General features: G+C 58.8%; 1 protein-coding gene across 3 annotated transcripts; it reads right to left on the bottom strand.

Moving 5' to 3' along the window:
* Window positions 1-301: 301 nt before the first annotated feature.
* Rhbdf2 (rhomboid 5 homolog 2) lies at window positions 302-25,487 on the bottom strand. 3 transcript variants are annotated; one of them, XM_069992938.1, is made up of 19 exons: window positions 25,419-25,487; window positions 11,937-12,080; window positions 10,090-10,252; window positions 9,276-9,400; window positions 8,650-8,845; window positions 8,369-8,572; window positions 7,457-7,585; window positions 6,981-7,099; window positions 6,685-6,879; window positions 4,662-4,773; window positions 4,398-4,472; window positions 4,098-4,259; window positions 3,735-3,850; window positions 3,535-3,598; window positions 3,346-3,440; window positions 3,084-3,159; window positions 2,820-2,920; window positions 2,585-2,688; window positions 302-1,792 (listed from the first exon to the last, which is right to left on the bottom strand). In XM_069992938.1, exons 3-19 carry the CDS (start codon window positions 10,237-10,239, stop codon window positions 1,251-1,253), a joined length of 2,565 nt encoding a protein of 854 aa, XP_069849039.1. In that variant the 5' UTR covers window positions 10,240-10,252; window positions 11,937-12,080; window positions 25,419-25,487; the 3' UTR covers window positions 302-1,250. The 3 variants fall into 3 exon arrangements, with proteins under 3 accessions (XP_069849039.1, XP_069849040.1, XP_069849041.1); XM_069992939.1 differs by lacking the exon at window positions 25,419-25,487 and adding an exon at window positions 24,906-25,021; XM_069992940.1 differs by having other exon boundaries at window positions 1,288-1,792; window positions 2,535-2,688.
* Between the last annotated feature and the right edge of the window lie 563 nt (window positions 25,488-26,050).

The following is a 26,050-nucleotide window of genomic DNA, read 5'->3' as shown; positions in this document are numbered from 1 at the left end:
AAGGCCAGCCCAGGCAGGAAAGTCCAGGAGACTCTTATCTCCAATGAACCACCAGAAAACTCGAAGTGCCGCTGTGGCTCAAGTGGTAGAGCGCTCGCCTTGAGCTAAAGAGCTCAGGGACAGCACCCAAGGTGCAGAGTTCAAGCCCCCTGATCAACAAAAATAGAAAAGGAAAAAAAGATGCCACCTAGCCCTCTCAGAGACCCCCACGGAAGTCCTCAAGGTTTCTCCAAAAAGCTTTCCATCATTGAGCTCCTTACCACGGCCCTCGTGCCCAAAGCTCCAGATCTCAGACTACGGATTTCCGTGAAGAATCTCTTTTAATACACTTCTCACATCATCCGTACAAAGTTAGCGTTGCCTTTTCAAAATTAGGACCGTGATATAAGCCAGTTTTGTTTTTGTTTTTTTGTTTTTTCTGTAGGTCGTGGGGCTTGAACTCTAGGCCTGGGCGCTGTCCCTCAGCTCTTCAGCTCAAGGCGAGCGCTCTACCACTTGAGCTACAGCGCCACTTCCGGTTTTCTGGTGGTTTATTGGAGATAGGAGTCTCACAGTCTTTCCTGCCCGGGCTGGCTTTGAACTGCGATCCTCAGATCTCAGCCTCCTGAGTAGCTAGGATTACAGGCGTGAGCCACCAGCGCCCGGCTGCTATAAGCCAGTTTTTATAAGTGAGTGAGAGAACACCACTAGGCCTGGCTGAGACCCTCACCCCCCCAGCCCCCAGCGAACAGGTCCTGGAATGGCTCGGGGTAAGAGAGAAGTGACGGGGTCGCCCTGTCATCGGAGCCACCCAGGAGGCCGAAGGCTGCGGCTGGAGCCAGGGCTGAGGGGCGGCTGCTAACACAAAGGCTCCTAGCATCCTTGTCCAGTCGCGTCCTCTTGCCCGTTCTTTGCCACCAGCCTGTGGCCGAAGCCTCTTCACAATGGCCAGTCCAGGAGATGTAAGACAGTGTGGAAGTTCTGTGAGCCCGGGGGACCCCCGCAGCGGGGGTCCAGCTGGAGGAGCAGCTGTGTTACAGCGAGATCACACAGTGAAGGCACTGGCACAGGTAGCAGCCGGGGCCCTGGGAAGGGTTTCTTACTCTGCCCTAGGCGTTCCTTACTGCGAGGAGGTAGGCAGGCTTGGGACTGGAGCCTCAGGAAAGCAATGTCCTGGGGGTCTCCTAGCCTGGGCCGGGAACAACATACAGAGTGAGAAAGGGAAACTTCACTCCCCTGGGGAACCTGTCCTTCCTGATGGTCTCACCCGGTCAGCCTTGCCTGGCAGAGAGGGCCTGAGGTCTTGCCCGTGAGCCTCTGGTGGGCAGGGCAGATGGCACAGCAGGCATCGTCCCTGGGTCATCAGTGCCTGGCCTGGCCAGGTCAGGGGGAGTCAGTGCAGCACCTGGTCCAGCTCGTACTTCTCGCAGAAGCGGCTGATGAAGGGAAAGCAGGTGAGGTACTCGATCCAGGGCCAGTTGATGGGGTAGATGTAGAGCCAGAGGACCAGGGAGGCGAAGAGGCCGGCGAAGACCAGCAGTGACACCAGGATGAGGGCTCGCTTGCGGTACTTGTCGCTGGTCCCAAAGGTGATGTAGGGCAGGAAGGCGAAGGCCAACAGCATGCCACTGAGGAAGCCAAAGATGTGGGCGATGTTGTCGATCCAGGGCAGGAGGCCGCACACAAAGAGGAAGAGCAGGATGGCCGAAAGGTTGAAGAAGGCTTTCCAGGGCCGCTCCAGCAGCTGCCAGCTCTGAAAGAGCTCCACAAAGAGGCAGGCAAGGAGGCCGAACTGCGAGCCGGCCGGGCCCACCTGCAGCGGTGAAGGGAGATGCGTTAGCTCCGAGTACCAGTCAAGAAACAGCCTCAGAGCCGGCGGCTCACGCCTGTAATCAGGAGGCTGGGATCTGAGGACCGCAGTTCAAAGCCAGCCTGGGCAGGAAAGTCCATGAGACTCTTATCTCCAATAAACCACCAGAAAATCAGAAGTGGCGCTGTGGCTCACCTTGAGCTGGAGAGCGGAGGGACAGCGCCCAGGCCCAGGGTTCAAGCCCCACAATTGTGTGAGACCCAGATAGATACAGTACTACAAACAAGCCCACTCCCCAGTGGGTGGCACCCAGTGGGGAGGGGACAGACCACAAGTGACAAGAGGCTGACAGATCAGAGGCCGCCACATCTGCAGGCCCAGGGTGCCCATGCTTGGCACTTTCATAAGGCTCAACCTACGGGCACTTGATAGGCAAGCGGGCAGACTCAGGAACAGGGAAAGGCCAGTGCTCTGGGAAATCTCTGGAAGTAACACTTGTGGAGGGCGTAGTGTGGAATCACACGATTCAAGAGGATCACGGTCCCCTCTGGTTGGGGATTAAGGGACCGGGCAATAAGCCCCCAGCTTAGCTGTCCATCTGCCACTGTGCAGGGACGGGAGGGACCCTGGTGGACCTGGGCTGCTGGGGTAGGAAGCAGCAGCCCTCCCGAGAGCCTTCAAAGCTTTAGGCTCAAGAGGAGGACACCCTCACCCCCCCTCCACAACTTGTCCCCCAAGTCCCCACCTCTGCCCGATATGGGAGGAAGATGGCACTGGCAAGGTTGCCTGTGATACCGCTGAGGATGAAGATGATGGCGATCCGGTGCCAGCCGGCCAGCTTCTCCAGGTCTCTGAGGATGGTCATTTGGAAGACCACAGACACGAGGCAGTGCACCACGCTGGGGGCGGGACAGAGGCGTGAGCCACGCGGAGCTGCCCTGGGCCTCTCGCCAGGCAGGAGCAGTGGGGGTGGCAGATTGGACTGGCTGTGCCCTGGGGTCCAGGGAGGGGGCGGAGAGGAGCCTCTTACCCAGCATGAAGGAACAGAGACAGCCAGAGCCTGTAGAACTGATCGGGGACCTCTGGGTTGAGGAAGGGAAGCAGCCCACACACCTTATCCAAGCAGTGCACCTGAGGGGTGGGCGGGGGGATGGCCGTCAGCGCTGCCGAGGAAGCAGGCCAGGTCAGAAGCAGAAGCACCCCGATATGGGAAGGAAGGAGCAGCCCCGGCCCTGACAGAAGAGGTGCCCGACCTCCTCTGCCAGGTCCAACAGCCCTTATTCCCAACCCACACCTGGGAACAGAGTGTCGCCTCTTCGTGGAAATAGCCATGCATGAAGTCACAGTACTCCCTAGTGGTGATCTCGCAGCTGGGGACAGAGAGGAGAGGGGGGGCTCAGGGTCCTGGGGAGCCCTCGCTCACCCAGGTGGGAGCCCAGAACTTGGCTGAAGCCTGGGAACAAGCTCCCCTCCCCTGCTGGCAGTGTGGGCAGCCCCAGAGCAGGGGGAGGGTCTGGCCCTTCCTCGGAAGTGGCGAGCAGGGCTGGCCGGCTCACCTGCCCTTGGTGCCTATGCAGCAGGGGCGGCCTTTGATCTCGCAGTCTATGTGCAGGATGCCCGTGTGGTTGCTCCCGGCCTCCTCTGTGCAGATCTGAGAAGGGGCAGAAGTGGGGACAGCTCGAGTGATGAGGACCCCCCCCAACCACCCTCTGCCTGGGGACCCTCTCACGAGCATGCTCACTCACCGGCCACTTGGTGATGTCGTCGGGCCAGATGTGGGCACCACTGGAGGCTGGCTCCTCACAGGTCCTGGGGGGCAGAGGTCGGATTGGGCACGTGGGGCAGGGGCCCCCCAGCTGGCCACGCCAGCTAATGGAACCCCGGCAGGCAGCTCCGCAGCCAGGCTGGGGGCCACTCCGGGCCCTCGGGTGGCTCTAGGCCGTACCTGGGGTCCTGGTGGCACACAGCCCCGGACGTCCGCTTCTGGCCCACATCGGAATCGGACTTGTCCATGGGGGGGCCCGTATCATCCTGCCACTTGACAAAAGTGGCGAGCGTTTCCTGGAGGGCAGAGGAGTCTGGTCATGCCAGGCAAGGTCACCTGGCTGGCGCAGGTCCGAGGACTCTCTAGGAGAAGGCCTTGGGCCTGCCCTGGGCGGTTGGAAGGCAGTGGCCATTTGGCAACAGCGCTGTGCTGGCCTGGTGCCTGCAGGAGAGGCGGGGGGGGGGGGGGGGGGAGGGGACAGGCCACTGCCTTCAGAGGGCCCCTCCCCCCAGGCAGGGCTGGCAGGGAGGGGGGCCGCCCCACCGAGCAGTCCTTCCTCTGGGTCTGGATGCAGCCGGAGTGGTCATTCTGGACGCAGCAGCCCGAGTCTCGCTCCAGCTCCCGCTCACGCTGCACCAGCTGCTCGATTTGCTGGTCCTTCCGGATGCAGGGCGAGAACTTGGCTCCCAGGTGGATCAGGTCGAGCTGTGGGTGAGGATGGGCTGGTGAGCCAGAGCCCCAGATTTGGGGGACAGGGAAAGCTGGAGGGAGGAGGGGCAGGGAACAGGGCCCATGGACTCCCTCCTCCCCCCTTCCCACGACATCCCCTGGACTGGCCCTCACCGAGCTGGGGCCGACCCAGAAGTTCTCCTGCTGGATGTACTTGACGCTCTCGTAGAAGCCTTTGCTTCTCAGCACCTGCGGCGGAGGGAGCGGAGGAAGGGACTGCTGAGCCCCGCGCATGAGCAGATCGGGATGGGGCAGGGTGCCCAGGACAGAGCCTCTGGGGAAAGAGTCGAGCTGTGGTCCTGGGCATCTCCTGTGTAGGCTGGTGTGTGTGGAGGGGGCAGATTTGGGGGAGGTTGGACCCCGGGGAGCCTGACTCACCAGCTGGGTGGTGACGTGCTGGGCAAAGCCCACAGGTGCGATGCCGTAGGTGCAGATGACCAGCAGGGTGATGATAACGTGGACGAAGGTCAGCCAGTAGGTGAAGTAGGGCCTGTGGGCAGAAGCAGAGGCCTTGGGTCAAGAGGCTGCCATTAAGACTTCACTTAGCAACATGTGTTCTGCTTCTACTCATCCCAACTCACCTGGGACTGCAGGTGTGTGTGACTATGCCCAGCCTCAGACCCACTTATTTAATTTTTAATTTTTTGTGGTCTTGGGACTTGAACTGTGGGCCTGGGCGATGTCCTTTAGCTCTTCAGCTCAAGGCGAGTGCTCTACCACTTGAGCCACAGCGCCACTTCCAGTTTTCTGAGTGGTTTATTGGAGTTAAGAGTCTCACAGACTTTCCTGCTCAGGCTGGCTTTGAACTGTGATCCTCAGAGCTCAGCCTTCTGAGTAGCTAGGATTACAGGCGTGAGCAACCAGCGCCCAGCTCACTTCTTTTATTTTTTATTTTTGTAGGTACTGAGGTTTAAACTTGGGCTTCACGCTTACCAGGAAAGTGTTCTACCACTTGAGCCATGGCTCCAGCCTCTTTTGCTTTTGTTACTTTTCTAGGGTCTCACTGTTTGCCCAGGTTAGGCCTAGACTTATGACCCTACTTATCCTTCTGGGTACCAGATGTGTACCACCATATTCAGCTTTCTTATTGAGGTGGGGGAGGAGGGTTTCTTGAACTTTCCTCTGGTTGGCCTTGAACCATAATCCCCCCAATATCAGCCTTCCACCATGCTTCCCCTAGTGTCTCTCTCCTGGCTTAAGAACTCCACTGCCCCTTTGGGGTAAAATCCAGAATCACCCTGCTGCTGGCCGCAAAGCCTGGCTAGTTCCACCCCACCTGCCTTGCCCTTCTTGCTGTTTTTGGAACAAGATACATTCCTGCAGGCCCAGGGCCTTTGCCTGTGACACTTGCATTGCCTGGGAGCCTCTCCCCCTCCCTCTTCACCCACCACCCTCCCCATCCTGTCCAGCACCCTTCCTCACCAGCTGTCCCCCCACCCCGTCTTCCTCCAGCATGAGCGCTGCACCTGCCAGTGCTCATTCTGGAACTCCTCCAGTGTCTCCTCAGCCACAGTTCAAAAATAAATAAATGAATTATATAAACACATATAAATATATAAAACATATGTATAAATATATATATCCATATATAAACTTATATAAATAAATATATAATTTATTTATTTATTTTAAGCTGGGTGCTGGTGGCTCACGCCTGTCATCCTAGCTACTCAGGAGGCTGAGATCTGAGGATCACGTGGTTCAAAGCCAGCCCAGGCAGGAAAAGTCCATGAGACTCTTATCTCTAATAAACCACTAGAAAACCAGAAGTGACGCTGTGGCTCAAGTGGTAGAGCACTCACCTTGAGCTGAAGAGAGCAGGAACAGCACCCAGGCCCAGAGTTTAAACCCCACGACCCACAAAAAAAGTGTGCTTATCCTGAGGCTTGAACTCAAGGCCTGGGTGGTGTCCCTGAGGTTCTTTGCTCAAGGCTAGCGTTCTACTACTTGAGCCACAGCGCACTTTTTCTCTCTCTTTTGCTCTTTCTTTCTTTCTCCCTTTTTTTTTTTTTGGTGGTCAATTGGAGGTTAAGAGTCTCATTGATTTTCTTCCCCAGCTGGCTTCAAGCTGGAATCCTCAAATTGGAGCCTCCTGAGTTATGAGGGCCACAGCTTCCCAGCGCCCCCCCGCCCCCAGCTCCCTTCTCTTGGGGTTCTGTGCCAGGGCCTGTGTGTGGTGGTGCTCAGCGAATGCTAGCTGACTGCCTGCCATTGGAACCATCTGGATGGAGAAGAGGCCACCGGCCCTGTGGGTCCTTCCCCACGGGTCCCCCCCACCATCCCCGGGCACGGGGTGCCTCCAAACTTGGACTCACAGGAGACACTCACAAATGCGAGTGGGGAAGAGCAGAGGCTGGGGGCCCAGGGGCACCTTGGCCGGTCCCAGCTGCCCGGGGCTCACCGGTGGCTGTCGAAGCTCTCCAGCTGCCGCTGCACGGTGCTGCTGATGCTGCGCCGATAGCTGCGGTTCAGCCAGTTGCCCACCACGCCCAGGCCGTAGTGCCGCTTCTTCCGGTCAAAGGCGAAGTGCCTCACTTTGGAGGCGATGCGTGTGCCCCGCCGGGCCGTGGGGGCTGCAGCTCGGGCCCCGTCCTTCCTGCCCAGGGAGGGTGGTAGATCTTAGCCCTATGACCCCCCCTCCCCCCAGGTGGGTACACAGCACAGCAGGGGCAAGGCCGGACCAAAGCCCACACTCACAGCGCAATCTGCATTCCCACGGGGGACACTGGGGAGGCCGAGTGTGGGATCCCACGGAAGTAGCTGGCAGAGAGTGGAGGGGACTCAAACACATCATCCGGCATGGAGCTCATTTCTTCCTAGGGTGGGGGACCCAAAGACACAGTGTGAGGCCAGGCTGGCCGCTGGTGGCTCAGGCCTGTCATTCTAGCTACTCAGGAGGCTCCGGTGTGAAGCCAGCCTGGGCAGGTAAGTCTGCGAGGCTCTTATCTCCAATAATCCACTCAGAAAAAGCCAGAAGTGGAGCTGTGTGGCTCAAAAGTAGTAGAGCTCTAGCTTTGAGCAAAAGGAGCTCAGGGACAGCGCCCAGGCCCTGAGTTCAAGTCCCAGAACAAGCACAAAGACACCCTATCCCGCCAATGGCCAGGGGGTCTTTGGATATTTCAGGGGCCCCAGGCCTCGCTGCCCTGTCCCCAGGGCCCACACCCCATGCTTGCCTTACTAAAAAAGGAGGAGTCGAAGGTGTCCGCCCCGTCGACAGCGTCCTCCTCCAGGAAGCTGGGGTAGGCGAAGCTGCGTTTGACCACCCGGCTCCGCTGTCCGGCGGCATCCAGCACCGAGCGCCCCTGGGTGTGGGGGAAGAGACACAGCCATCAGGGCCAGGACCCAGCACCGGGTGGACACTGCAGCCCCGCCCTGGGGAGGGCAGCTTCTGGTGGGCAGGAGGGATCCTGCTTGGGTATCTGAGAGGCACGCACGCACTGCTGGGGAGTGGAGGGCAAGGCGCGTGCGGTTGCACTTGGTCTCGGACTCCCTCCACGTACGGGGTCACCTCCCTGACTTGAGTAGATGGCACTCCCAACATGCCAAGTAACCCACATTCCACGCAAGGCTTGGCAGCTTCTCCTCCTTTCTGCCCCTTGCCCACCTGTCTGTCCCTATTTTCACACCCTTCCTCCCATATACCCCTTAACAAAGCCTCGGAACAGCTGCCTCTTCAAGACGCCCTGCTGCTCTTCTAGGCCTTCGCACAGGCTGTTCCTCCCCCTGCCCCCGCCATGGAGCACGCTGTTCCCTGCACTCCTGCTAGAGAGCATTTCCTTATTCTCTTGGCATCAGCTGAATGCCGGTTCCCTCTGGGCGGATACCACCAGCCTGCGCAGCCTGCATTACCCCCCCACCCCCGGCAGACTCATTTAGCACAGGAGGCGAGTGGAGGGCGCCTCCCCCCTTCCTGCTCCCTCGGCGTGACATAACTCAAGGGGCAGTGGGGTGCTCACAGGCGGACAAGCCTGGAGGACGGGGCCTAGGCTCTGGGCTCTGGTGTCCACTCCCTGCCCGGGGTCCCAGCACACCACTGCCCCGGCTCACAGGCACGTGGGTGAGCTCCGGGAGGGGAGGGGGCTCACCCTGAGGAGGGCGGCGGCGGCCTGAAAGCTCATGTGGGCCACGGACATCCTCTTGCGGCGGGGCAGGTGGGAGTAGCCCGAGCGGACGCTGGTGAAGGAGGTGAGGGACAGGACCCCCGGGGTGAGCGGCGGGTGAGGCGCGTGTGGGCGGTCCACCTCGTCTGGGTGGCGGAAGGCCCGGCCCCGGGCTAGCGGATCCACAATCTGGAGGGGTCAGAGGGTGAGCAGAGCGAGCCCCAGGGGAGCCACCCGGCCACGTCTTATCCCCGAGGGAAGCCCACCTTGGGCATCCTGCAGGACTTGGGAGACTCGATGCCCTGGAAGGAGGGCACCTCCTGGCTGGGGAGCTCCAGGTCCTTCTGGCACGAGGCCTTGAGCCGGCCGTAGCGCATGCTGCAGTGGTGCAGGCTGCGACGCTGCCAGTGCTGCCGCTTGCCTTCCCATTCGCCGCTGACGCCAAACCACTGGGCTGTGCCCCTGCAGGGCAGAGCAGGTGGGTGGGCACGTGCTCCCAAGGGTGTGCATGTGCGAGTGGCAGGGCGGTGGGGGGGGGTGCCTGGGTGGGCCCGCCATGAGCGGAGAGTGGGTACTTGTGCCCGTGAACCCCCAGGAGAAGGGATCCACCACCAACAAAAAGCTGGAGCGGAGGCCCAGAGAGGTGGAAGGCAGGCTGGAGCGGAGGCACAGAGCCCGGCCTCCGCCCTGCTGCAGCTCAGCCTCCCCATGGACCTGCTGTGCACACCCGTGGGCCTCAGTTTCCCCATCTCTGCCATGTTGTTCGGTTCTCACGGCGCCGCACCTCTGCAGGAAGCGGTGGCTCGCTAACGCCTGTCCACCTGCGGAATGGGGACCCAGGGTCCAGGCCCCGAGCGCGTCCAGCTGGCCGGGCGGGGGACGGGGCACTCACTTGCGGATACTCTGGGACAGAGAGGCCTGGCGGCGGAAGCCGGGGCGCTTCTCGGTGCCGTCCTGCCATCGTCCGTGTGGCTCCTGGAGGCTGACGCTCTTCAAGTAGGCTGGGTTCTTGGGCCTCTGTGGGGAGGCAGGGAGGACAGGACGGGAGGTAATATGCAGCCCTGGCCCCGAGTGACCCCAGGTTGGAAAGCCCCAGGACGGAGCCCCTCTTCCCGGCTCTGTCCATCCATTTGCTCGTTGTGGATGGGTGGCGAGAGCGCTACACCAAGCCCGCCCTGTAGCCTGAAAAACCCTTCTAGCTGCTTCCAGCAAACCTTAGCATGCCCTCAGCATCCAGAACTTTCCATTATGCATGACCTCGTTGCCTGCTTTTCCTATGTTCTATGGAGCTCTTTGGGGGGGGGGGGAAGGCAGCAGGGGGCACCAGTACAGCTCCCCTTTTTGTCCTGGGCTATGTGGGAAGCCCACGCTACTTGAGGCCTGCTCTCAATGAGCTCTTTATGGGGCGGGCGTCCAGATGGTTGTAAACATGAATTCATTCCCTCCCCCACAGCAGCCAGGCTGCAGCAGGGGCATGGGGGGGGGCTGCGGGACCCTCTGTCCTGCTCAGCCCCTCCGAGAGCTGGGGCCCAGGCCTGCCCTTCTTGAGGGCAGCGCCCTGCCCCCCCCCGCCCCGCCCCCCCTGCCCCGCCCCCCAGGCCCTCAGCAATGGAGCTCTAAATTCAGGCCCTTGCTCCTTGCCATTATCCTGGACCCAGGAAGGCAGGGGAGAGGGTGGAATGGAGGGGCCCTGGGGAAGCCCTCACCTCAGGCAGCATGCTGTCCCGCTCGTTGGGGGCCTGGGTCTCGGGGGCAGGGGGAGGGATTGTGATGGACAGGTTGGGTGGCTTCCGGCTCTGCAGACGGCTGCTGGACACAGAGGACAGGTTCCCGCCATTCTTGTCCGCCGAGGCCATGGTGGGCAGGAGGCTGGAATGGAGGAGACAGGGAAGGCGGTGGGAATGAGAGGGGGGGCGGGGCTCGAGGGGTGTGGGAACCCTGGCAGCAAGGCAGGCAGCCAACCAAGGCCAGAACCAACCTGCCCCACGTGGGTGCCAAGCCAGCTGAAGGGACTGAAACCTGGGCTGGGTGGAGTAGCTTGATGTCTATTTCTGACCTACATCTGCACTCCAGACCCACGGGGGGGTCAGGAGGTCCCAGACTTTCTGTCTCTGCTTCAGGCAAGAACCAAACCTTGGCCAGGCACTGGTGGCTTCCCATCTGTCATCCTAGCTACTACTACGCTGGAGGCTGAGATCTGAGGATCACGGTTCAAAGCCAGCCTGGGCAGGAAAGTCCAGGAGACTCTTATCTCTAATAAACTACTCAGAAAAAGCTAGAAGTGACGCTGTGGCCCAAGTGGGAGAGAGAGAGAAGATAGAGGGGAGAGGAGGGGGGTGCAGGAGGGACAGCCCCTGCCTATCCTCTTCCTCACAGCTGCTTCCTCCGCTTCCTAAGTTCCCAGGGGCAGGCTTAGTTTTTCTTCCCCTTTCACAGGGCCAGGGAGAGCAAGCAGGCCTGGTGTCTGAAGTGGATGCTGAGCTGTGTGTGTGGTGGGGGAGGGGGAACCCTGGATTAGGGGCTGGTTTATAATAGGGCAAGGTGTAGGGGTAGAAGGATTCTTTTTGGCATGATGAGAACGTTCTAAGACTGACTGGTGATGTTTGTACAAAGAGCTCTGTGCGCCGGGTGCTGGGGGCTCACGCCTGTCATCCTAGCTACGCAGGAGGCTGAGTTCTAAGGACGGTTCAAAGCAGGCCTGGGCAGGAAAGTCCATGAGACTCTTATCTCCAGTGAGCCACCAGAACACTGGAAATGGCACTGTGGCTCAAGTGGTAGAGCACTCATCTTGAGCTGAAGAGCTGAGGGACGGCGCCCAGAGTTCAAGACCCATGACCAACCAAAAAAAAAAAAAAAAAAAGAGCTCTCTGTGCATGGACTAAATCACTGAATAGCGAATTTGAAGTGGCTGACATGAACTAGGTCTCAACAAAGCCATTAAAACCCCACAACCACAGCCGCAGGGGTGCAGCATGTACAAGGCCCTGGCTCCAGCCCCAGCCCCTCACAGGAAAGCTTCAAGTGCTCAGATATGCTGAGCCTCACCCAAGCCTCACCCCTGATGGCCATGTGGCAGGGAGGGCAGCCCCTTCCCACCCTCCCACTGCCCTCCTCCACCACCTGAGCAGCCCTGTCTCCTTTCTGGCCCTGGCCACAGCCATGGCAGCCGTCTCTGTGGCTCTCTGAACTGACCTCCTTGAGTCACTGTTCTGTTTTATCTATCTTGATGCTTCACAGGTGCCGACAATACTTATTTGTCAAAAAAACAAGCCGGATGCAGGTGACTCACACCTGTCATCCTAGCTACTCAGGAGGCTGAGAGCTGAGGATCACAGTTCAAAGCCAGCCAGGGCAGAAAAGTCCTGAGACTCTTATCTCCAAATAACCACCAAGTAAACTGTGCCTAAGTGGAGCTATGGCTCAAGTGGTAGAGCCCTTGCCTTGAGCTGAAGAGGGCAGGGACAGCACCCAGGCCCAGAGTTCAAGCCCCAGGACTGGAAAACAAACAACTATAAATAATCAAACAAACAAGCAAAGTGCCAGGTTTTGCTACCTCGTACTCAGGGCTCAGCGGCGGCTTCCTCGGCTTGCTGGGCAATGTCTAGTGCATATTTGTCTCTTCACGCTGCCAAGGTCAAGGCTCTGCGCTGTGGACAGTGGACATTTGCTGGACAGATGGCTTCTAAGCACTGTCAGCCTGTGAGAGAGAAGACAGTCTACAGAGCTGTGCAAAATATGGTACCAAATCCACCTTTCTCTGAGAAGGGGAGACCAAAGGAGACCCAGACCCCCTACAGGGCCGGGCTGGGCACCTCGGTGGCCAGGGGCCTCAGCCTTTGCCTCCCCCGACCCCTCCCGTTCTGGGAAGGCAAACAGTAGAGTCAAGATGGTCCCTGCTTTTTTGTATCTCCATATGAGAAGTGCAGGAAGTGTAGTTGTGGTTTGCTTTCCACGACAGTCAGCCTGATGCCAGGCGGTGTCCTCTCACTGGGCCGTTGTCTTCACCCCTGACTGAGTGGAAATCCACACAAGCTAAGGTCAGCCATTTTGAAGAGGACTCAGCAGCAGCACCCCTGAGTTTACAGAAAGTCCTCGGCAGAGCACAACGCCACCCCCTCCCCCCAGGAATGGCCGCAGGGGCTGCTGGGAAGGGCCATAGTGCTGGGCTGGATGAATGTCAGGGTGGAGGCCCTGCTGGACCCTTCTAGTTACCACCACTTCCATTTTGTGGGGGGAGGGGCTACCCAAGCTCACACAGTCAGGAAGGGGTGCGAGAAGCCTCCTTCCCTAAAGCCGGGGTACACCTGGGACCGGAAGAGCCCTAGGAGGGAGCTGGAGCAGCATCAAACACAAATGGCAAGAAATGCGGCCCAGGCCCCTTCATGCTTTACATTCTGGATCAAAGCCTGTGGTCTCCCAGGGAGCTCCTAGCTACTTGGGAGGCCGAGACCTGAGGATCAAGGTTCAAAGACAGCACAAGTAGGAAAGGTGAGACTCTTATCTCTAATAAAAAAAAGCCAGCCGTGGGGCTGTGGCTCAAGTAGCAGAGTGTTAGCCTTGAGTAAGAGCAGCTCAGGGACAGTGCCCGGGCCCTGAGTTCAAGCCTCAGGACCAACCAAAAAAGAGCTGTTCATTTTGAAAGTCCCCCAATCCCAAGTGGGGAGAGCAAGACAGGGAAAGGACTCCTAGGTGAGCAACTGAGGCACAGCTGCCCCTGGACATTTACACTTGTTTTTTTTTGTTGGTGGTGGGGCTTGAACTCTGGGCCTGAGTTCTGTCCCTCAGCTCTTCAGCTCAAGGCGAGTGTTCTACCACTTGAGCCACAGCACCACTTCCGGTTTTCTAGTAGTTCCTTGGAGATCAGAGTCTCATGGACTTTCCTGCCTGGGCTGGCTTTGAACTGTGATCCTCACATCTCAGCCCCTGAGTAGCTAGGATTACAGGTGTGCACCATGGGCGTGTGGCTTTACACTTCTTTAAGGAAGGACAACCAACAGCCTTGGTCTTGGCTGCTTTATCCCAGGTTCTGGGACTTGACTCCAAACCCAGATCAGAGGCTGAGTTCTTTCCAGGTGGGGCCAGGCTGGCTGCCACAGGAAGAGGCCATGTGGTGCCAGTTCCAAGGTAACAGCCCCCCCCCTGGGGCTGTCACATGGAGCTCCTCGGCTCTGGGACCCAGGCTCTCTGGGACAGCGAGAGGGCATCCGGCGGCCATCGCCCTGGGAAACTGGCACCAAGGGGGAGAGAAGAAGGCTGGGGTACAGGGGAGACCTGACTCCAGCTCAGCTATGGGTACAAGGCCAGGAGGATCCTTCTGGAATTCAGAGTGGACCCTATTTCTTCAGGATCAGTGCTACAGGCTGTTTGGTAGCTTCCCAAGGTCCTGCCTCCTCCCTCTGACCCCTAGACCATGCTTCCCTCCTTCTGCCTAGCCAACCACCATTGCTCCTTACGGAATGTCACCTCCTCCTGGAAGCCTGCCTGGCCACTGCCAGAATCAACCACTTTCTTACCACGCGCTCACGGATTCCTATGGATCTGGGTGACCGGGTGACACAAAGCCTTGCAGGCAGCTGGCCTATTAACTGTTACTGGATGGACAAGACTCATGGGAAGGTGTGGGGTGCTTGGGACCACAGGGACACTGGGCAGAAGCCATTCCCCCCAGGGAGCTGTCCTCTGTGGGGCTCCCTGGCTGGAAGAGCTGGATGCTGGTAGCCCGGGATGAGGTCCCAGGGGACCCCCCCCCCGGGGACCCCACACCACCACGACAGTTCATTGGCTAGCTAGCTTTCTCCATCCTGAGGCTAGGCCACCCCAGCTGGGGTCTCCACTAAGGACCCTCTCGGTGCTGCTGGCATCAACACCAGTCTCCAGAGGGGAAGACCCAGGGGTAGGCTCTGATCAGCCCCAGGGCAACCCCTGGAGTGGGGGGCGGGCCTGGACTGGTGAGGAACAAGGCCACTTCCACCACCTGCAGAGAGCATCATGAAAGCTGTTCCCTCATGCGCTGTCCCTCAGCTCTTCAGCTCAAGGCTAGCGCTCTACCACTTGAGCCACAGCACCACTTCTGGCTTTTTTCTTTTTGCTTATGTGGTGCTGAGGAATCAAACCCAGGGCCTCAAGCATGCAAGGCAAGCACTCTGCCACTGAGCCACCTTCCCAGCCCCTGTAGAACTGAAGTTTAAACTCAGAACCTTATGTTTGCTAAGCAGAGCTCTACCACTTGAGTCACGCCCCCCCTCAGCTCTTTTTGCTTTCGTTTTTCTCCCTCTGGCCAAGCCTGGACCAGCCCTCAGTTCTGTTTACACTTCCTGCATAGCTAGGGTGACAGGGCAGGTGTATGTACCACCGTGGCCACTTTCTTACTGGCTGACATGGGGCAGGGTGGCCTCACCAACTTTCTGCTCAAGCTGGCTTTGAACCATGATCCTCTTCATCTGTCTTTCCAGTAGCTGGGTTTACAGACTAAGCCACCCAACCAGCCTCCCTTTCTGTTCATCAGGGAGGTGGGGAGGGGGAAGGCACTGACGTCCAGAGAGCCCAGACACTCCCTGGCACACCTCTGAAGACCATTAGAATGAGAGCCACAAGCCTGGCCTGTGCCGTGGGGTTAGGGTCTGGGCTCGGTGGGTTGGCAGGTGCCGGGGGCGGGGGCGGGCTGTCAGCCTGGCTCAGGGTTCCAAATGACTGGAGCAGAGGCCTGGCGGCCCTCCCACCGCCAGCGTCTACTCTGCAATGCTTGTTCACTGCGGAGGAAATTGTGACATCCTGGGAGCTGGCTTCCTCCTGCCCACAGTCACATCCGCCATGTGCTCTGAGACCCTCAGGCCTGCCAGCCTTCTCAGCTGACCCACGGGGGTGGGAGGGGTGGCCAGGCCCAGGCCAGAGCCAAGGCCACCTGTCCGAGCTGGACGCTGGCCTGGATCACAGGGAGGGGCTCTACCCGGGACAAGATCGAGGTGGGCTGAGTTCACTTTTTCTTCGGGGGAGTGGGTGTGGGTGAGGCAGACGCAGAAGGAAAGTCACATGCAGTGCTGCAGTCTCAAGGTACCCCATCCTTACCACCTGGGCTCAGCACCCCCTCTTCAGACAGCACCACCCACCCAGGCAGCCAGGGGCACAGACGCACAGAAATGCAGACTCAGAAACCCAGCCACTGCCCAGAGAATCCGGTTTCCCCACACAAGGCGGGGCCAGGCACTCCCAACCAAGCCACCGCGGGACGTCCCCCTCCCCCCAGCACTGCTAGAGGCCAGTCCGGGCAGGGTGCTGGGTGGCAGGCATCCTCCTCCACTACGCAGGTGGCAGGAACCCAAACCCTGACACAGGGCCAGCTTCCTGTCCCCTCCCGGCCCGCCGCAGGTGCCATCACACCTGTACCTGTGAGCCTGAGGGCCCGCCCCCTCCCGCTGCCCACCACCAATGCACCCCACACTGGCAGGCATCTGGATGCTAATGGTGGATGCGTTCCCACACCCCTGCCTCCACCAGCTCAGACGGGGGGGGGGGGGGGGGGGGAGGGCAGCGTGGTCCTGAACAGGCAAGGGCCTGACACAAGGGCCAAGCCCAAGTGTGGGTGACAATGAGGACAGAAGGGAAGGAAGGGCCCTTGGACAAGGAGTCAACAGCTACCTCCCCCCACAGAGGAAAGAGAGAGGGGGACCACTAGTCACCTCTGGATGTGACTGGACATGAGGGGCGAAAGTGAAGCAAGCAGGTGAGAAGTCACATGCAGTTCTGGTGTGGTGGCCAAGCCTCCAGCAGGAGGCCCACTGTCCCTGTCCGTGGCCGTGGCCGTGGCCTGCTAGATCACGGGCTCGTGACACAGCCAGGGTAAGGAAGTGGCTCTGTCCTTGCGTTCCAGTCAGAGAAACCAAGACTCTCCCCTTCCCCTGGCCCTGCTGGAAGCCAGGGAAGAACTTAGAAAGCAGCAAAGAGGAAGTGTGGGGGTGGGGTGTGTGTGTGAGGGGGTTACCCGCTGCAATTCCCAGGAAGACCCCCGTTCTGCTGGCCTCAGGGAGCTCTTCAGCCTTGATGGCCAGGAAGGAGAGTCCACAGGGGAGGAGACTCACCCCTACACACCCCCTGGCCCTGGCAAGGGGCAGTAAGGATGGAGCCCTGGGCAGGAGAGGAGAGCCGGGCAGCCCAGGGTCTGGGGCCAGGGGCTGGAAAGGGCCAGGAGAGACAGAGAAGCACAAGACAAAGAAACAAGCCCTGGCAGGCACTCTGGAGAGAAAAGCGAAGGTGATAAGTGGACTCAGAACTAGAGTCTTTTTTTTTTTTTTTTTTTTGTCGGTCATGGGGCTTGAACTCCAGGTCTGGGCGCTGTCCCTCAGCTCTTCAGCTCAAGGCGAGCGCTCTACCACTTGAGCTACAGCGCCACTTCCGGTTTTCTGGTGGTTTATTGGAGATAGGAGTCTCATGGTCTCTCCTGCCCGGGCTGGCTTTGAACCGCGATCCTCAGATCTCAGCCTCCTGAGTAGCTAGGATTACAGGCGTGAGCCACCAGCGCCCGGCTAGAACTAGAGTCTTTAAGTCTCACGGAGCGGGATGCTGGCGGCTCATGCCTGTCATCCTACTCAGGAGGCTGAGATCTGAGGATCGCTGTTCAAAGCCAGCCCAGGCAGGAAAGTCCGTGAGATTCTTATCTCCTATGAACCCCCCAGAAAACTGGAAGTGGTGCTGTGGCTCAAGTGGTAGAATGCTCGCCTTGAGCTAAAGAGCTCACTCAGGACAGTGCCCAGGTCCAGAGTTCAAGCCCCATGACCAATCAAAAGAAAAAAGAAAAATAAGAAAGTGTCATGGACTTTCCTGCCCAGGCTGGCTTTGAACCACAATCTTCAGATCTCAGCCTCCTGAGCAACTAGGTGCCTGAGCCACTGGCACCCAGCCCCTGAGACTCAACTTCAATTAACTACCAAAAGCCAGAAAGGGAGCCGTGGCTCAAGTGGCAGAGCACTGGCCTTGAATTAAGATGCTCAGGGACAGCACCCAAGCCAAGGTGAAACCCAGGACCAAACCAAGGGGAACAAAACCAACTGGAGGGCTGCTGACTTTCTGGGGCTTTTTCCTGGCAGACCCCAGCTCTGGGCTCCCCTGACCCAGTTGGAACATCTCGTCATCACAGCTGGGTCCCAGCCTGCCACAGACACAGGGAGCGGGCACTGGGTTCCAGTGCCATGGGAGCAGGGTGACACTGAGCCACCCACCAGGGGAGGGGGCGCCTGGTCCTGAGAGGAGCAGCCCCCGATGCCTCTGCCCTGCCCATCTGGGCTCTCCAAAACCATTGGCCAGTGGAGGAAGCAAATGAAAAGTCTTCTTCCTCTGCTGGTCCAGGAACTGGGGTGTCTGAACCCTGCATTCGGTAGGAGGCACTGGTTGCTGGTCACACATGGGCAGGCACCATGGGAAGTAAGAACACAGCTAAGCCTTACCAGCTCGGCGTGGTTCCCTGAGTCCCCTGAGAATTTCAGCCCCAGAAGCTCCTGGTGGTGACAGTCCAGGTGGACAGCAGGTGTCCTCCCATGCCCGGGCAAATAGCCTCAGAGGTAGGTAAATAAGGGGTGCGGAGTGCAGCTTTTGGGGAGCAAACATAGGGCCAGATCCTGGCTTTCTAAGGAGACTCCACACCAGGACACAGGAGGAGGCCATGTCATACTAACACCATATGGGTGTGAGCTGTGAAGTGCTCACCTTGAAGACCTGCCTCTTTGGGGAACTGGCTTTCTGCCGGTTCTCAGGAGCAGCAGAGGTCTAGCTTGCACTCAATGGGTGGGACCAGATGGGGGTACGGTGTGGTGGAGGGGAGAAGATCCACTTCACTTCCTCTGGGGGCTCTCTGACACCCCTATGCACACAGGCTGGGTTCTATCTTGTGCGTGCTATTTCCCACATGCTCATCCAATTTCCACCCACGGCCTCGTGGCCTGGCTACTGAGAGTGAAAAGATCGCTAGCTTGGGGAAAGCAGGGTCACAAGGGCGGGCCCTGACTGTTGTGCAATCATGGACAAATGGCTCAGCATCTCTGAGCTTCAGTTTATCTGTGCATAAGATGCTGCATAGCTTCCCGGTACTCAGCCTCAGATCTGTGGGTCGCTGTCTCACCAGTGACAAAGGCTCAGCCTGGCGGAGGCTTGGCTGAGGACCAAGCTTATGGAGGAAAAGCGCCTTGCCTTGTGTTACGGAACCAGACAAACCCCGAGCTGGCAGAGTTGGCAGAGCTGGCAGAGCTGGCAGGCCATGAAGACCAGAGCTACAGGTTGCCCTTGGGTGTGTCTCCCTCATGCGGAGACGGGGGGGGGGGGGGGGGGTCCAGAGGCCCAGGTCGGCTTCAGTTTGCCTAGAGCCCCTGGCAGAGGGAATATGCCATACAAACACTTTTCAGCTTGTAAACACTCATTAAGGAGTAATAAACCTGATTTCCCAGAATCCTGCCCTGGGGCTCCTCCATTCCCCGGGAAGGGACTGGCCCAGGCCCCAGTAGGTGCCAGGGCACTTGAACACACCCACAGCAGGTGGGCTGGGCTGACCAGGCTGCATGCCTGCCTCCTCGCTTTGGGGGTACTATGTGTTCCCTTACTGAAGAATGAGGGGGGGGCACAGACAAGGGTGGCACTGGGAAGCTGGGGGCTGGTGTCAGCAGTATGAATGGTTCCCTGAGCAGTGGGGTGATGTCCAGAGGGAGCCAGCAGAGGTGGCAGAGCCCGAGTGTGCAGGGCCTGGTACAAAACCAACGTCAAGAGCTGGCTCCTTTTGTTCCTGACTGAGGGGTGCCTCTATGTCTGAGTGAGAGCTCTACAGGTGACAGAGCTCTACTTGACAGGTGGGGAAACTGAGGCTCGGAAAGTTTAAGTCATCAATTAGGTAGGAAGTCAGGCGGGGGTGTGGCATACCCATAGTCCTATTTCTTGCTCCTCCCTGAGTCACTCTTTTTTGTGCCAGCCCCAGGACTTCAACTCAGGGCCTGGGTGCTGACCCTGAGCTTTTCTGCTCAAGGCCAGTGCTCTTATCACTTGACCCAGGACTCCACTTCTCCACTTCTGGCTTTTTTGGGGGGAGGGGTAGTTTATTGAAGGTAAGAGTCTTATGGACCTTCTTGCATGGGCTGGCTTGGACCAGCATCTGTCTTCTGAGCAGCTAGGATTACAGGTGTAAACCTCCCAGACCTGGCTGCCTAAGTGGTTTCGCTCAAGGCTAGTGGTCTACTCTTGATAAACAGCTCCACTTCTGGCTTTTGTGGTAGTTAACTGGAGATAAACAGTCTCAAGGATTTTCCTGCATGGGGTTGGCTTCAAACCAGGATCCTCAGATTTTAGCCTCCTAAGAAGCTAGGAGTTACTGACGCCTATATTCTTTTTTTTTTGTTACTGTCAGTCGTGGGGCTTGAACTCGGGACTTGGGCATATCCCTCAGCTCTTTTGCTCAAGGTGAGTGCCACTTCCAGTTTTCTGGTGGTTCATTGGAGATAAGAGTCTCATTTACTTTCCTGCCCAGGCTGGCTTTGAATTTCAATCCTCAGATCTCAGCCTCCTGAGTAGTTAGGATTACAGGTGTGAACTCCCAGCGACCCGGTCCTGTATTCTTTTCTTTTTTTAGGTCCCAGACAGAGACTTGGACTAGGTACACGTTACCGCTTTTGCTCATGGGCTAGTGCTCTACCAACTGAGCCACGCCTCCAACCCCAGGCCTTACTTTTTTTTTTTTTTTGGGTCCGGTCATGGGGCCTGAACTCTGGGCCTGAGCGCTGTCCCTCAGCTCTTCAGCTCAGGGCAAATGCCTTACCACTTGAGCCACAGCGCCACTTCCGGCTTTTTTCTTTTTGCTTATGTGGTGCTGAGGAATCAAACCCAAGGCCTCATGCATGCAAGGCAAAAGCTCTACCACTGAGCCACCTTCCCAGCCCACGGCCTTACATTCTTAACCCCCACTCAGAGTGGCCTTCTGGAACTGCAGAGGCCAAGAGGCAAAAGGCCACACCTAGGGTGGTGGCTAGTGGAGTGAAAAGTGGAAGTGGAAAGACCTTTGGCTCCTGAACCCCCACCAACCCCTCCAGCCATGTGTCAACTTCAAAGGCTCCCAACGCCTCCCAGCTTATCTCCAGCATTAGCTCATTTCGTGGAGGCCCAGATGGGAGGTAGCTGTCATTTAAGGGCTCTGCCTAAAAGAGACCGGCAGCAGTCCTGCTCCTATCCCCACTCCCACCGCAAGTTCCCCCAGCCTCCCCTTCCAGGCCTCCAGGTGTCCACATGAGACAAGAACCGAGGAGGAACCCTCTGGAGAGGGAAAGGGAACCGGGCTCCAGGACCACACGTGGAGCACAGAATCACCAGCATGACAGCTTGAGCTGGAGGGGTGATCCCCCAAAGCTATCAGTGACACAGGCCAGGAGATCCTGAGTGGGGGAGGGGGGACAGCAGTTTAGACCCAGATGGAAACCCACTGATACTCCCTTGACACCAACAAAAAGGTCCCCCCGCCCCCACCCCACCCCCCAAACAGCTCCTAAGACCAGCAGCACGACCCTGTCCCCACCACGGCCACGTCCTGCCTGAAGGCTGGGATGCCACCTGCACCTCAGAGTCCACCTCTGGACAGATGGGGAAACAGAGGCCCGGACAGTTTAGACCAGTGCCTGCCAGGCTGTGAGCTTGGAGTCCCTGTACCCCTCTTCCTGTGGCCACCACGGTCATCCCACGACCAGGCCAGTGCCCGTTTGGCTCAAACCATCATCCCAGAGAGGCTGGGGCAGATGGGGCTGGAACTGCCCCCCAGGAGCATCTGAACCACAGGAACTTGTGTTTAGGCCCCTGGATAGATTTATAGAACATGAGTTGGCGGCCCGCTGCACCTCCCTGAAGACCAGAAGGAAAGATAGGTGTTCCTTATTGAACCTGTCTACTTGAGGGGGGTGGGGGGAGTCCTAGGGTCAGTCCTGGGAAAACCCACATTCTCCCCGACAGTGGGGCAGGGGGTGGCTGGCCTCCGGTGACACTGAGAGAGTGACACTGAGAGAACGCACTTCCCAGCCGCCATGCTACAGAGGTCAGCTGGCACTCACTCAGCCACGGGGTGACGTCACTCCTCCCCCAGCCTGGCTCAGCTGGACAGAAAGGAAACCGGGAGCAGCTTCTGACCTGCCATGCCGAATGAGCTCATTCTGGAAAGCCCCTCTGGCAGTCGGGCGACACCTGGGCCTACTCCAAAGTGGGTGGCATACAGAGGAGGTGGGGGCGGGGGAGGGACAAGCGCAGGCCCAAGGGCTGGGTGGCTGGTCCAGGTAACTCAGCCAGGACCGACACCCACCGGAAGCCTCTGGACCTCCTCCTGCTCTCCTCTGCTGTCTGTCTGTCTGACTCTCCTCCATCTGTCTGAGGCACAGTTTGTACAAGTAGAACAAGAATCTCATTGAGGGCCATAACACTTTCCAGAGCTCAGGGCACAAGAGGAGAAAAACAACAACAACAACAAAAACCACCAAGGAACCCAGAGCAAGCTTGAACCCAATGGCCTTCCAGCACATGTGTGGGCTGACTTGGTCTCCTTTTACAGAGGAAGTCCTCTTCCTGGCCAGCAGAAAGAGAGAGAGAGAGAAAGAAAAACTGTGTGTGTGCGCCCATGCATGTGTGAGCAGATAGAGCGACAGAGAAAGTGTGTGTGTGACATACCAGGTACAGCGCTGGCTGAGGAGTGTGTAGGTGCATAGGTGCAGTAGGAGTCCCCACATGGTCTGCAGAGGCCTGGGTGATCGGCTATGTACAATGTACATTGAGAGGCTGACTTGGGAATATGATTATTATTTCTATTCAATGTAAAGTTTCACTCTAGTCTTTTGTTGGTGGTTGTGGAGCTTGAACTCTGGGCCTGGGCACTATCCCTCAGCTTTTCAGCTCAAGGCTAGTATTCTACCACTTGAGCCACAGCACTGCTTCTGGTTTTCTGGTAGTTAATTGGAGATAAGAATCTTATAGGGACTTTCCTGCCCGGGCTGGCTTTGAACCTCTATTCTCAGATCTCAGCCTCCAGAGTAGCTAGGATGAGCCACTAGCACCTGGCTCACTCCAATCTTTTTATTTTATGTCTTTCTTGCCAGTCCTAGGGCTGAACTCAGGGCCTGGGCACTGTCCCTGAGCTTCTTTTGCGCAAGGCTAGTGGTCTACTACTTGATCCACAGCACCACTTCAGGCTTTTTCTGCTTATGTGGTACTGAGGAATCGAACCCAGGCCACCTTCCCAGCTGGTCCAGTCTATTTATACATAGTAAAAAGACCAGCACTAAGCAACCCAAAGCCCCCACCTGCCCACTTGTTTGGCCAGAGTTCCCAGACAAGAAATCCAGGTACCTGAGTGGGTCCAGGCCAGAGAGAGGCAGAATTCTCAGGAAATGGAGGCCTGGGTTCCACATACAGGTGTGTCTGTCTTCTGCTCCTGTCCCACCCTGTCAGCACCCCCCCCCATTTTTTACATTCCCAGAAAGCTAGAAATCACATCCTCTCACCCAATACAACACAACCATCCTGAGACATCTCCTACCAGACACTGGCTGCGGGTCAGCTAACACCACAAGCAAAGCTGCTTCATCTACCAGCAGCTGAGCCCACTGAGGGCCACGGTGCCCCCACCACTACTGGGGAAATTTGTACTGCAAGAGGGAGGAACAGAAGCCCACAATTAGGAGGAACTAGGAGCCCTGGGAATTCCTTGATGTTCTTTTCCAGGTAGAACTATAACTGGAGGAGTTAGGTGTGGAAAATTCCACACGGTCATGCGGCATCACGCCTGCACACAGGTCTCGGCAATCTGGGCAGGGAAAAACCTCTGGTATATTTGAGTCCCAGGGCCACTCTGTGGCTCACCCTTTGACCCAGGCTGCCCTGGGGTGAAGTGCCCCAGGCCTAAGCTCCCACAAGACCCATGAGAAGCAGGGGCCAGAAGCAGGGAAGAGGCGGCTCACACGACCAGAGCAGAACACTTGCCCAGAGAAGCAGACCTCCTTAACCTCGCATCTCATCTAGGTTAACTCCAGTGTCTCTGGTAACCACAGGGACAACTGAGGGAAGGAGGAGATAACCTCGAGCTACACCTTGGACCAGGTGCTCCAGCAGTTTCTCAAAGCTAGCACAACCCGTCAGCACGGAGGGCAGGACAATCCTTTCAAGTGATTGATTGAGTTGTGCACCGCAGGCTGTTTAGCAATGTCTCTGGCCTTTATCTGCTATCTTCCAAGAGCAACAACAGTCCAGCGTGGGCTCGGTCGACCACAGGACAAATAACTCCAGAGAGTGTTGCTCATTCCCCCCAGCAGGGGTGCCTGTGGCCAGGCCTGTAATCCCAGCTTCTAAGAAGGCTGTGATCTGAAGATCACCACGGTTTGAAGTTAGCCGAGGCAGGTACGCCTGGGGAAACTCTTATCTCCAATTAACCAGCAAAGTGCCTGAAGTGGAGGTGTGGCGCAAGGGGTAGGGCAGAAAAAGCCGCCCCAGAGCTCCAGCCCCACCAAAACAAAACAAAACAAAACAACATTCCCAGGCAGTGCCAGGCCCTCTCCTTCCCCTTTTCTGGTCGCAAACTGCTCTCAGTAAGGCAAGCTTCCCTTGCCCATTCCCTGCCCTCTCCCACTGAACCCCCTCCCCCACATAGCACCCAACACAGATACTGGCTCTGGCAAATGTCACCTGTGCTAGGTTTTGCTTGGCAGCATTCACCCCATTTCGGCTGGATTTCCTCACCTCCATGTAACCAAGCCGACAGACCTCTCCCTAAGTTTTCCATGCACTGGGCAGGGACGGAGACCAGTGCTACCAGTCTGGTTTGGGGGAGGGATCTGGATCCTATAGGACTTATCCCTCCGGAACCCACTCACCTAATTTCCTGCCGGGACACTGGGGCAGGGGCAACCTCCCCAAATCCCCGTCAGGATTTATGAGTCCCCTTTCTGAGCTACAGTCCAGCCTGGTGGTGTAAGGCTGCTCCCCCTCTGACCCTGGGACCTTGTTTGACCTTTTTTCACAGGGGGTGAAGTTCAACAGGCGAACCTCAGCGTGGGTCCACCTGGAGCCCCCACCCTCCGCCCAAGAAAGGAGGGGTCTGGATGGCAGACAGCACCGCACACCTCTGCCGGGGCAGCCAGCCCTCCCTCCCTCCCCGAGCTAGGACACCTGGCTCTGGTGTCAGAAATGAAGAGACACCCAGAGGCGCGCCAGACTTGCTCGGGGCGATTTACTCTCGCAGGGAAAGGATGCGATTCCGTTACTCCAGCCGGAGCTGGGCAGCGCGCTGTTTTCATCCGGGTCCAGGAGTTGGGCTCACAGCCCGAGAACCGCGGGTTACCAGGTTAGAGAGGGGGCCATTCCTTCCTTCTTAGCAAAGGTTTACCATTTTGTTTTCCGTCCCGGCCGGCCCGGCCCGGGGCTGGGGGGGCTGCGGGAGGGGAGGGCTGCGGGAGAGGGGGGCTGCGGGAGGGGAGGGCTGCGGGAGAGGGGGGCTGCGGGAGGGGGGTCTCCAACCCGCACCTCCACCGACCTCTCGCGGCCAGCCGGTCCCGGCAGCGCCCCTTGGCTCCTTCCACGCGAGATCCACGCTCCCCGCGCGGCTCGCTGGCCCCGAACAGTCCAGAGAAGTTACAGGTTGTGTCCAAAGGCAAAGAGTCCCAGGAAGCGTGGCCACCGGGAAACACTACGCACGACGGGCACCTGGGCTTGACCCCCCCAAGAGCCGCTTTTACCCACGTGCCCAGCCAGCCGGCTCCCCCCGTCCTGGGGACCCCCGCAGGCGTCCCGCCCGGGCCCAGCCGCGGGCCGGCACGCGGGGTCCGGGGGCCCGGCGGGCTGGCGCCGCCCGAGCGCGAGCGCGGCCCCGGCCGCCCCGGAGGACCCACGCGGGCCCCGGCGCCGGCGGGGCGGGCACCGCGCACCCACCGCGCAGCCGCTCAGGGCAACTTGGGATCGGCCTCGCTTACCCCCCCCCCCCGCTCCCCGGCCCGCGGCCGCCCTCCCCGCGCCTGCGGCCTGGCGCCCGGCCGCACCGCGCGCTCACCTCCCCGGCGTCCCGCGACCCGGGACGCAGCTCGCAGCGGCGCCGGCCGGCGGCTGGGCGGCGGCTTCTCCCGGGCGCCGCTGGCGCTCCGCCTCTTCCCTACCTGCGCGCGGGCGGGGGCGGGGCCGAGCGGCAGGGGCGGGGCGTGACGGCGGTGGGCGTGGTCTGGAGTCCGGGGCCGGGCCGAATGGCTAGGGGCGTGACCTGGAGTCCGGGTCGGGGCCCTTAACGCTGCGCGGGCCTCCGCTGATTGGTTGAGCGAGTCCCCGGCTTCTGCCCCCCGGCCCAGCGAGGTTCCGGTCCCAGCGGATCTGTCTCCCACTCCCGCCCGCCCCACACCCCTTTACCCCCTTTCCCCTCTTCTGACAAAGCCTAATTTAGGCCTGACCTGCCACTGTGATGTTCCGCCCCGTCCTCAGGAAAAATCATTTCCCCTTCCCTGCCTGCAGTGCCCGTGTTCTCAGGGCCTGTTTCCTTTTCCGTTCCAGGCTGGCGCTGTACCTCTTGAGCCATAGCTCCACTTCCGGCTTCTTGGTGGTTAATTGGAGCTCCCAGGGCCCAGCTGCTGGTCTAATCCTAATTGGCCAAGTAGCAACTTAGGGGCCTTCCATGCAGCTGATGTGCATAGGCAA

This window comes from Dipodomys merriami, unplaced genomic scaffold (genome assembly GCF_024711535.1).
Source record: "Dipodomys merriami isolate MVZ:Mamm:240054 unplaced genomic scaffold, mDipMer1.0.p SCAF_42, whole genome shotgun sequence".
NCBI lineage: Eukaryota > Metazoa > Chordata > Mammalia > Rodentia > Heteromyidae > Dipodomys > Dipodomys merriami.
This window is presented reverse-complemented; position numbering and strand designations above follow the sequence as displayed.